Genomic DNA, 12,895 nt, shown 5'->3' with positions numbered 1-12,895 from the left:
GAGAGTAATGATTTACCACAAAATTTCCTTTCTCTATCTAATACATTACCAGTCACAGTTATATTAGGAGAACAGGAAAGAGGAGAATTTGATGTGATTTGGATTTTTAATGTAGCTTTAAAAAAATTTGTCATATCGCTACAATGTCTGCAGTGTGACAGTTTATATGGATATCCAGCACTGAGGCATCATGCCACAGATATGCAGCATGATGTCCCAAGCACATTATCCTGACACCAGGCCAACCTGTCCTAACAATAACCTCTTAATGCTAAGTGCCTAGTAAGGCAGCAGTTGGTATCATTTTTTATAAGTCTTTGGTATGAATCGGTCAGGGTTCAGACCTGCAACCTCCCACATCCAAGGCAGATGCTCTAACCACTAGGCCACCAGAGTGGTAAAAGAGAAGCAGGAAATGATAAACATCCAACCTCTACTTGGATCACTTTGTAGGATTATGTACAATTAGTGCTCTACTAGAAGGAAGAAATTCTGTAAATGATAGTTAGCAAAAACTGAGATTATGTTCAAAGAAGAACTTGCTGCACTCTAAAACCAAACAACTGTTTTAAAATCAAAAGTTTCCCAAGCTATTTCAGTGTAATTTGATTAGTGTTTTCCAAGAGTGCGGTTGTGCTGTCATTTCTGAAGCTTGTTTACTGTTTGGGTAACAAGCAAACATCCATGAATAATCATCAGCTCTCTCATTTGCAAACCATGTCATGCAAGCAGAGACCAGAAAAGCTGACTGGGCATGCCAGGCAATGGACTCCAATGTGTCTTTAATTGAGACATTGTGTTCAATGGTCAGGCTCAAGGAAATTGCTCTTACTTCAAGAGATGAAATCTTTGCAAGTCATACCTTGTCCTGTGGTAGCTCAGAATACACCGACTTAAATAACTTTCTTAACAAGTGGCCAGCGCTTGTGGGGGTTAGTGGTAGGCAGAAGCATGCTCAGGATGTGTCAGACGTGCATGTTTTTTATACTATGCACACTAATAAAGGTATTTCCATATTATAACACAAAGGTCTGATGACTTGGTTTCAGGAGGTAACACTATGACCGAGGTGACTGACATTATCAAATCTGTATTTTCTTAAATGCGATCCTGCCAGGCAGGGAAAGTGCTGAGAATAGCCTCCAATTCCAAAAAGTTGATATGAACAGCCTTCTCTGGTTGTGTCCACCTTACACTACCATGAAAAAATCAGGTAGCAAGTGGACCCCCAACCCTACAAAGTGGAAATGAAGTGAATACTTACCACTTAAAGGCATGCAGAATCAATTTCCAAAAAAGACACAATTACTAAAATAGTCGGTGTTGAATGCATACATGACCTGTGTGACTTTTACTATACTTGTATCAACCAAACTGCTGTGAGTAACTTGAACCAAGCAATGTAAAACAAAAGGAGTCTGATATGTACAGGTGGGTTGCCAGATGGCAGTAGGTGTGGCAAGACAGTACCTATTGATGGGAGGCTTAATGGAGGAAAAACTTTTCTCCCCCTCCCTTCAGGCATGCCTGTGATAATTAGAGTTCTGATAGCCTGCTGCTCACTTGACCACTAAATGTTTGCTGTGGTTGAGTCTAACCCCTTTAATTCAGCTGGCACCTGTCTTCTTTTGTCTGGGATGGTTCTTTACACAGACACAATGAAAATGGAATCTGAAGAGAGAGCTGATGGGGTACCTCTTGCACTGGCTCTTACATCTTCAATTTATCACCTGAAAATTAGGAGAGAACAGAAAGAGAGTGAAGGATTGTTGCATGCTGCAGTTTCAACTAAAAAAGTGTCCCTTCTAATGAGGTCAAAGCTGCAGGAGGCTGTTATGGGATTCACCAGTGTGGTGGGCTGACCTGTTGATGACCTTGGTAATGCAGCTAACAGCATCCCAAGTGATCATTTCCAGCTTTTTCTGCTAAACAGTATAAAGCCAGGAAAGCGAAATCATAGAAAAAGTGGAAACCATGTTCCTTACCAACTTCAACACTTGTTTGTGTACTCTGTAATATAGTTGGGCCAACATGTTCTCAGCTGTCTAGTTTTTGTCAAGGTCAGGCACTTCAGTATGGAATGCATTGGTGTGAAACTTGTACCAATGCTGTGAGAAGGAGTTGGAAAGCTGATTGGCTTATAAGAATGCCTTACAATTACCAGGTTCACGGATTATATCGGAAAGATACCCATTAATTTCTGCACTCTTTCATGACTGCAACATGATTTTGAAGGACAGATGCTCATCACTGTTGTCCTCATCTGAAGAAGCTTTGACCTTATTGTCTGTATTCATCATCAGGAGAGGAGGGCATACTGCTGGAGTTAAGATTCTGTAAAATAACCTCAATAGCTTCATTACAACTAAATTATGTCTGTTCCAATGTATCTGAATTTTCCAACAAATCCTGGTTGGAATGCTTCTCCACTGGGTCAGGCCTCAGGAAAACTTGTCATCTTGACTTGATCAAGGAAATATTGGCTGGGCCAATACAACTTCACTACATACTCATCTCTTTGGGGAGCATATGAAGAATCGAACCTTGCAAACAAATCTGAGTGCATTTTCTACCGTTACAAGCATCAACATCAATTAACATTTGGCACGTCACTTATAAATAACCCTTTGACCAATCTGCATACTTGTTGTCAGTCTAGAACATTTCTTAAAGGAAATGACTTCTTTAAATTTTATCATTACAAAATGTAAGTGTAATACTCAAATAAGTAAATAATTTTTTGTCTGGATAGGTAATGTTACAACTGCCCAGGTAACCAGTATTTCAAGAATGAAGCTTTATTTACACATTGCAATCCCAAAAAGATGCAGCAGATATTTCTATAAGTAATTACTTTTCAAACAAAAAATGTTGCCAACTTGCATTCAAAATGAATGTTTTAAGGGTCTCAGCTGATTCCCACCAACCTTCACACAATGCAATTTTCAATAACAGTAGCCATATGCATCTCTTGAACAAACTGAAAGAACTTATTGCACTGATAATTTCTTTCGAATCTGGTTAAATTCTGTTGAGCAGTTCTTTAGAATAAATTGTTTAAAAACTCATCCTATTTTTAGTAACACTGGCCATATTGGATCTTAAATTGGTAACATTTGAAAATATTTGAAAAACATCGATGAAAGGATGGTTTTTAATTTGGTTAAATTCTGCTGTGTGGTTCTGAGAAGAATTTGTTCAAAGCTTTCTCTATCATAATTAATGGTGGCCCTTATGGGTAAAATGATTGATATACTGATGTATAAATATTATTTCCAAAATGATACTCATATTATTACAAGGGGTGAACAATCGATACAAGACGATACTTACTCTATACAAGTTATGTTAATCTTAGAAGTAGTGAATAATTATTAGTCATCTGCCTTTTATTCTTTTAATTTGGAATTCATCTGACATGGCTGTAGATGGAACATGCACTATTTATGTCAATAACAATGAAAAACTATTGACAGGCTGTTTAAGAGAAGTTGTTTAAAGAGTTTTGTTATATTTATTAATGGAAGCCATATTTTATGGTGGATCAGCATGATCTGAATAAATTTTAATGACTTTTATACCACGATGCTTTAAAAAAAAATTTGGTTAAATTCTATTGGGTGGTTACTGAGAAGATGTAAATAGTAATTACAAAAGGCTGCTGTATGAAAGTCAATGCAATATGGACATAGTATAATACCATAAGCTCACTTGGTATTATGGTGATGAACCTAAATAATCTAACTGACCAATGCTAGTGACGAAGTACTCTGTGGATACCTTAACAGGCCGAGAGCTTTTCCGTGTAGGCATGTCTGGTACTTGTTTGCTTCCTCCCCTGCCCCTTACAGCTGCTCCTTTACCCCTCATGGCCCCTCTACCCTTTCCACTTTTAGAGAGGGCACTTAAGGGAACGTCATCATCACTGGAAGTTGAGGAAGAATCTCCTGAACTGGATGCTACCTGCCGCTGAGGTCTTTTACCCCGACCTCTAGATGTTACATGGTTGCGCCCTCTGGCTTTCTTGGAGACGGGCTCTACTGGAGAATCTTCAGCACTTTCATCCACCCAATTCTAAGATATGCAAACAAATATCACTGCATAAATTGTTTCATGTAATTTAGTGTTCCTTCATATTAATATATCATTAATCAAATAACAAATTTTTGAGTATTTGCATAAATTTAGTCTCTTTTGTCATTAATTCAAACTCAAATTAAATCTTTTGTGACATAGGTGTGACTTTAATCTCAAAAATATATTACATTAGCATCCAACAAAGATCTTACATTGCAACTAGGCAGACTATCACAAACCTTTAATGTTTTCATTGTCAGATAAATTGTTTTTAAAGTAGATAACCAATGCCAATTTACAGTTTTTGACCACCTTTAATGAGTATGGCCATTGCTAGTTCCATTACAGACATGGATGGATATCTACTAAATAAAAGTTTAAGGCATATTCTAATATATTTCCTGAAGAAAAAACACACAGGGGAGGTTGCACCCAAGGTCAAGATTTGGAGGATATAGGACAAAATGTTGTTGTAAACACATGATCCCATTGAAAGTGCAACATTGTTATAGATAAAATTGTCATACACACATGATCCCATTGAAAGTGCAACATTGTTATAGATAAAACTGTCATACACACATGATCCCATTGAAAGTGCATCACTGTAACAAAATAAAATTGTTGTAAACACGTGATCCCATTGAAAGTACAATATTGTTATAAATTAGATGTATTAAAGGTTTTACACATCAACAGGTATTCACATCCAATTGTTAAGCAGGTTTGTTATTTGGGCAAAGTTTGTTAACTTAAAATCCTTCAAATGGATGGATTCAGACATCTTTTTGACTTTTGAATACAAACAACTTTAAATCCACTCACGTAGTTTCTGCATGCATACACACGATTTCCCTGTGGTCATGAAAAACATGGACTATACTGGCAGTTGCTGGGGGTGGGTGGGTGAGGGGTGGGATGGGGTGTTTATTTTGGATTTTGCTTGATCCTGTTTGAAAACGTTTACTACCTTAAAATGCATATTTTGCAAGTATCAAAGTATGCATATTTAAACTGATAAATAGACAGCCCAATAGGTTAATGCTTACACATACACACTGTAATGGTTATCTTAGTGAAAGTGTACAGTGTGACCCCGCTATAACACAGTAGTTGGGAGCCATAAAACCCGACCGCGTTATATACTGAACCGTGTTATATGCAACCAAGTCAGTTAGCTGAAGAAAATGTAACCCCCTACCTACAAAAAAAAAATTGTGGGGGTGTGTGGGTAATAAATGCGGGCGGTAAAATACGTGCTTCGTCTGCACAGTTACCATCTTCAACTGATGCATATTAAATGAGAAATACCATAATTAGGATAATAACTGGAAAAACTAAACTAGCAATCAGTTTTGGAAGGTTTATAGGACCCAAACCAGCAACCATTAACTGCTTTAACTGCCACACCACCGAAGATCTACACCACGTATTCAATACATGCCCAAAATATCAACTCGCTTGGAAAATATTTATCAAAACCAAAAAGAGATTGGATCACCATACCCATACCAGAGTTACTTATGGACTCTAATAAAAAAACAAAACAATCAGCATATAAAAATATAAATAAATTCATAGACTCAGCAGGACTTAGGAACAAAATATAATTACTATCCCCACAAACCCAAAAGACCCAGTAACTAGCTAAATAAATTTAGAAGCCACCACATAAAAACCCATAACACATCATTCAATTTTATAAAAGTATTAATAAATAACTCACTTACGAAGCACCTACAAAAAACAAAGGAAACCGCAAAATCGGATGTCCTAGATGTCCTTAACGAACCGAGTAATCAGCTAGGACTCTGGTCCTAGATGTCCTTACTGAACCGTGTAATTGGCTAGGACTCCGGTCTCTTGCTAAATAAAGTATAAATAACATTCAATCTCTAAAAACATTAATAAATAAATAACTTAAAGAGGCAATATCTAAAAACTTATAAATAACATAACGTAGGAAGCACACCCTAAACACCTCGACTAGTAATACCATAATAACCCTGAAAATCTCTCTTGATACATGATTTCTACTAAGAACCTCTATGAACAGCATAGAGCATTCCCACACCCTTTTTAGAACATTTTGAAAAAAAAACAACAAAAAATCAAAACAAAAAAAATCGCAAGAAACACCAGGCAAATGCAACAAGAAGCCAGCGATGTAAAGCAAGCAGGACCGTTCCTGAGCTCTCCTTCCCACTACTCACAGAAAACCATTCAACTGTAAGGAAACTTTATGGACCCACAGACTGAGGCCAAACTAACAGGGTTCCTTGAATCCATAAAAGCCTGGGGGGAGGTGGCACCATTCCCTTCCCCAAGAACAACTAGCAGGCTGCGGTGCAGTAATAAAAAAGTGGCACATGCACAATTGTGCACACGCCACTATAATTAAACTCAACAACAACAAATATATAAATGTCTAATGTATAGCATGAACAGAGTATCAATACCGTGTACTCACCTGCGAACCTCATCATATACATTGAATCCACAATACAAGTGATTCCATTGAAAATATGCACACACAGCTTTAAAATATTAAATAATTTTGTAACAGTTCATATTGGTCTGAATTCAGTGGAAAAACAGCACAATCACGTAACGAATGACGAAGCACATTTACTTTAAAGTACGTTCCAAGTTGGTAAAAGTTAGTTGTGTTTTAAGCCGCCGTTGGCATAAACCTTTTCCCTACAAAAAGGAAACTTTCACAGCACAGTTAACGTGTTCCAGTCACGTTGGAAAATGCAAAAATCCATCAGATTCCATCACTTTTATTTAAGTGTGGTACTGACTTCCTTTGAAGAAAAGTTCTTTGCTGTTATTGAAACATTGTAGTCAGCTTTCTTTGATGAAGGGTGCATGTGCTATTGAAGTTACCGCTAAAGGACAGCTTTGGAAAACCAAACGAATGCCCATTTCTTACTGTGGCGGCAACATCAAATAACTGTATTGCATGACTGAGACTGGTATTTTTTCATTTGCTGAGTACGTTTTCATAACAGTCGGTGCTTCAAAGGTAATGTTTCCTTTAAAATTTCAGCAAACTATTTTATCTAGGTACATTTTTAAAAAGGAATTGGCTGTCATTTAGACTATTCTAGTTACTGCCTCTCCATGCCTACTGAATAAACCAATAAGTAAGATTTTTTTTTTTTTTAACATTTGTGGTAGTAGCATGATGCTGCCTTCCATGCATGTGTCTGAAAATTAACAAAGGGTCAACGGACGATAGTCTCGCAGGTGTTCTGATGAAAGGGATTATTACAGAAAACGTGAGCATTCTGAAGGATTTAATTCTGAGTAAGACAAAGAGAAATTTTACTTACCATCCACATACAAATGTCAGTCTTTGTAAATATAATAATTACTAACAAGCGGCCAAAATTCCGATGAAAGATAGATTACGAGACAATGCCTCGTCCAGTTGATCTCCGTTAACAGAAATGTCAACAACAAAAAAGCGGATATTTCACAACATACAGAACTCATGCTAGATGTCAGGATAAGCGGATTATGCTATAACAATGCACTGTTTAGATGGTTTGTCAGTATGGACAAAGAATTTATTTATGTAACAATAGATAAATTTCAGTGCATTTTATATCCAGTTTGTGGCTTCCTTTCATGGGGCCTCTGAATTTCTGCACTCCAAACCAATGGTTGTATAAAAAAATTTAAACAGCCAGCAATGTCGCCAACAATTAAAAAAAGCCACATGGTAAGTTTTTGCAGCCATTAAGGAAAAACAATCCAAGTTTGCGACATTGGCGAAGACCTACACAATCCCAGAATAAACTTTTTATGCATTGTTTCTTCTTCTTACTTTTAAGAAGAAAAAAAAATACTTTTTCGTGTACGAGAAAAATACATATAAAATTTCAGGAGCCAGACCACGATCGTCTTGTATTATTCATCCGCGATCTCTTCCCCAAAATGATAAGCAACTTTTTAAGTTTTTTTCATACTTTTTAAGAATCTTTTTTTGTGCACAAGAAAAATACATGTATATGAAATTTCGGGAGCCACGACACAACCGCGTTATATCCGAATTCGCGTTATAACGGAGCACGCTTATAGCGGGGTCACACTGTATGTTTCTCAGTTGAATGACCTCGGTAGTGAGTGCAACGTAATAGTAAGTTATCTTTACTTATTTGGAGATGTATCCAGGGTTGCGTTGAAAAATATTGAAGACTATTGCACATTTAAAAGCAAATCAATTGTCAATCAAAGCATTAAATGTCATCAAAATGAACCAACAAGAAAATGACATCAAAAAAGTTATGGGCAGACCTGACATGTCTTCTGTCCCAATTTGGCAAGGGAAACAACTCACATTGTACACTATTATGATATATGATGATTCCAAACTGGAGGACAGTATCCTACAGTTAAATCTGGAAAAGGAATTTTTGATGGTAAAAATGGTCTTGGCATTACTGAACAGGATCTGGGCATCACTGTAAAGGATCAGGAATATTGTAAAATTAGGTCATGGCTAAAATGACCTTTAGGAATCACTCAGAACTGATCAAATGAGAGTATTTATATCCTATTTATTAACCAGGTCAAGTAAATTTATTTTGTATCTCTTGTAACCAATCTATCATGTCATTTCACATATAAATTAACTTTTGCTCACTACATTGTTTGGACTTGTATCACAAATCTTATAACATGACATTTTATAAGCTAAAAGATCTTATAGGCATTACTGTAACAAGGATTGTTTTGTCCTTGTGTCATGGCTGCAATGCATGACAAAGTAAGCTGTGGGATCTTCTCTATATAAAATTATAATAAGGATCATTTTCTGTCAATGTGGGCAAAGGAATGTTGTCTGGCATGAATATCAATTGATTACGCTATGCATCATTCTGCCTGTCTAAAATAACTTCCAAAAACCTTATTAAGCATGAGGTCAAACATTTGTCTTTATACCTGTCTTTTTCTACCTCCGCTTGCCCTACTTGTATGGCTCCTAGATGAACCTCCTCTACCTCTTTCAGTGGACAAAGGAATGTTCTCATTTCCATTGTTCTCCTTTTCTGCCTTTTGTTCTTCATGTGTTTTCTTATTAGAAATTTCCTCCTGTGAATTAATTTCTACATCTTTTTCTGTATTTGCCTTTTTCAACCTTTCACTTGTTTCAACATCTTTCTCTGTATCATCTATTGTTGCTCCCATTTCTTCCTTCTCCATCTCTGTAGCATTCTTTGAGTCTGCTGTTTTATCAACACTCTCTTTTCTAGGTTGTTTGTTCTTTGATTTACCAGTCTCATCTGGTTCTGATCTGCTTTCCTTCAGGACTGCAGATGATTCATTTTCATGATCCTGGCTAGATGTGGACTCATCAATCGAACTGACAGCAGTGTCCTGATCTTGTCTGGACTCTTTTGCTTTGGACCTAGTTCTCAAACTCCTTCTGCTGATTACAGTTGCTGATGTTGCTGAATATTTGGACACATTATCCATCAAGTTGCTGGCCTCATTATGCTCTGTACTGTTCCCAGATACCTCTTCCACATTATCACCAACATTCTTAGATTTAATATCAGTGCACTGTTCCTTAGATTTTTCCTTACATACACTTACTTTATCATGCTCTATTTCTGTGTTAGTCTGAACACACTTCACACTTTCATTTTTCTTTCTTGAGGTAGTACAAGTGTCTTCAGCATTTTGTGCACTTTTCACAAAATTGTCCATTTCCTTTGCCATCTTTTCACTATCATACACATCTTTAATTGTTTCTTTTGACAATTTGGAATATTTGGAGACAGCTACATTAATGTTTTTGGATGATCCTTTACTGATAGGTGCAGAATCTTTAGAAATATTTTTCAAGTTACTGGCTTCCTCTGCTTCTGAACCTTCATTTTCTTCATATTTTATAGAAGTGGAGTTTGATGACACTTTCTCTCTCTCTTGTATGTCTGTCATGCTATCCTTCATTTCATCTCCTGAACATTGAAGGATCTTTGACTTCCTATCATCTACTGAAACTTCCCTTTCTTCAACTTTCTGCTTCTTATCTGAAGAAACTTCTTCTGAATTTTCTTGACATTTAGAACCTAAGTAACTTTTTTCTGTTTCTGCTTTTTGACATACTAAAGCTGCATTAGTCTCTAGGTTCTGTGATGCCTGTTCAACATTCAAGCCCTTGGACTGATTTATGGCACCAGATGCATTAGCATCTATGGCATCAGAAGCCTGACAAACAAGACTTTCAACACTTGCTGATACGAGAGAAGCACTTCCTCCTTTCTGTACAGTTCTTTCCAAATTATCTTTTTTAAACTCCACATTGTTTGGACTCGCTTCATCTTTATTGCACTCAATCTGAACTTTATTCTCTTTATCCACACTTATTTTGATTTCAGACACACCCTCCTTTCCAGTTTTGTTCTCCTCCATGTCATAAGAATCACTCTTGTCCCTTTTGTCTGCTTCATCAGAAACAATTTTACAAGTGCCACCAGTGGTCTTTGGGTCACTATCACCTTTATCACAAATCTTTTGAGAATCATTACCCCCTTTTCCTCCTTCAAATGACAGTGAATTTAAAATATTTTTGTTATCTTTGTTTGCCTCATCTGATTGGTTAGCTTCTTTCTCTTCAGGATCAGACAGAGCTGCATAAGAAGCAAGGGTACCATTCTGATTACTTCTCTTAATTAAATTTCCCCCACATTTTGACGCAGCTTTTTCGTCTTTTGAGTCACTTGATCCTGGGACATTTTTTTCTTCAGTTTTGTCTTTCTGATCACTGGATACCAAAACATTTTTTTCTCCACTCTTCAGATTTTGTTTATCTGGACTATGTAAACTTTTACTCAACTCTTTATTTTCCACTTCTGTCAGACTTTCTGTGTTCTTAACTGAGTGGCTTTTATGCTTTGATTCTAATTCTTTACCTGAAATTTGGCTGTCAATGGATTCACCTGACTCTTTAGCAGTTAAAATCTTTGCTGACTCATTAGATTTTTCTTTATTTTGTACAAAATTGGAATTAACACTATTTTTCTTTTCTGAATTCCTACCATTACTTTTTGCAGCTTTACCTTTAACCTCTGAGTCTACCTTAGAATCTGAATGCTTTGACTTAAAAGTCCTCTCATGTTCTTGGCCATCTGCATCACTACTTTGTTTTTCTTTTCCTTTATCTGTGTTTTTACTTGGAACAACTTCACCATCTTTACATTTCCTATTTCTGTCCCCATCTCTACCATCAGACTTAATGTCTGATTCCAATTCATTATCCAAATCTTCAACAGATCTTTCCTTCCCTTGTGATAACCCGGGCGATAATTTCTCTAAATTCAAACTTTCTTTTCCTTGTTTATCTTGGCATGCATCATGCTCACTCTCCAAATGAAACACTTTTTTGACTTTTCGCTTCTTTTTAAGAACTCTGTTGCTGATGTTCTCCTGTTTCTCTCTAGCTTCCTCCATGTCTCCTTCACTGTCTGAATCCGGGTCTTTTTGCTCTGTTTTGATGGCCAGTGACCCATTCTTCATCTCTGTAGCAGCCTCTACGTCCTCTTCTGTGTCATCTTTATCTGGCGGTTCCACTTTAATGTCTTTTACCAATGGCTTTTTATCTCTAAGGACAATACTGACGTCTTTTACCTTTTCCTCTGTGTCCTTCACCATACAGTCCTTATTTTCTTCTGAAACAGAGTGCAAGAAACTTAGAATTTCTGAAGATTACCAACACACTAGCAACAGCGCAATTTATCATGTAATGCTTGAAGGTAAATGAGTCTGTAACTTGATATTTAAAAGTCACCATCCATACTCTAACATTTTTCTTTTTACATCAGATATGCATTACATAATTAAAAGTAGTTATACTTGCACAAAAAGAATTTTAAAAAAATATCAAGTGTAAAGAAGAAATAATAACTTTTTTTACTTGAAATAGTTACAATGCTGTTGCGTTCCCTTAGCTACGATTTCCGACCTACAGAGGACACCAACCGAAAATGACGTACATTTTTCCCCACAAGGTGAAATACATGCTTCTTGTTGTTGAAAAATAAAACACTATAAACCATGGATTGGGATCATTTCGATGAAACTATTGAAACATAATTCACTGTTACGCCTTATACTGATATGCATGCATGATACACTAGACTGTGCCGGTTTTTAAACTGTTCCATTGTTTCAATTTATTTTCAAAATTCTTGTAAATACAGGTAAAAAGGAATCAATGCTGGCTTCCCTATGTCAGCTGACTTTGTAAGAAAAAAGAAATCAGCACACTTAAAAGAATCCAAAGAAACTAAAGTTGGCTTTTTTATGTCAGCTGACTTCAAAAAAAACAAAACTGGCACACTTAAAAGAATCCAAAGTCACTTTCTGGGGTTGGCTTGCTTTGTAATAAAATAACCTGTGTATCTAACATCCTGTCAGTAAGTTTTAGCAATGAGTTTATTGCTTGCTGCCAGTTGTGTTTATTCCTCACCCGGGCTTCTATTTGTTTGCCGTATGTGACCATGATTGATACAGACGTTCATTGGAGTTCTTAGGGTAAGTAGTATACACAGTAATGACTTGCTGTAATAATACTTTTGCAACCCATGCTAGCGAAAAGATTATCATTTGCACTCACAGTGAATGTATTTCCAAATAATGATTTTTATTTGCAAGATACCATTGCATAGTTAACCTTGATACAATACAATCTTGGTCATTTTGCACCTTATAACATATCATGCATGAATGGCAGGTGCTTTCAAGCAATTGGGTGATATTCCTGTCTCATTTGCGATTATGTTACCTGACATAAGCAATACAC

The 12,895-nt window shown here is 36.5% G+C and overlaps 1 protein-coding gene across 2 annotated transcripts in view; it reads right to left on the bottom strand.

Annotated features, from left to right (window-relative positions):
* The window catches only part of LOC149799163 (uncharacterized), a 114,907-nt gene that overhangs the window by 59,924 nt on the left and 42,088 nt on the right, over window positions 1–12,895 (bottom strand). For both annotated transcript variants that reach the window (XM_089958343.1, XM_089958344.1), the window contains exons 7-8: window positions 9,031–11,762; window positions 3,781–4,074 (exon numbers count right to left, since the gene is read on the bottom strand). In XM_089958343.1, coding sequence (XP_089814469.1) covers window positions 3,781–4,074; window positions 9,031–11,762 — 3,026 coding nt within the window. The remainder of the gene's footprint in view (window positions 1–3,780; window positions 4,075–9,030; window positions 11,763–12,895) is intronic.

This window comes from Sinohyriopsis cumingii, chromosome 5, assembly GCF_028554795.1.
Source record: "Sinohyriopsis cumingii isolate HCF-2022 chromosome 5, ASM2855479v2, whole genome shotgun sequence".
NCBI classification, from domain to species: domain Eukaryota; kingdom Metazoa; phylum Mollusca; class Bivalvia; order Unionida; family Unionidae; genus Sinohyriopsis; species Sinohyriopsis cumingii.
The sequence above is the reverse complement of the archived record's forward strand: the minus strand, read 5'-3'. Positions and strand labels throughout refer to the sequence as shown.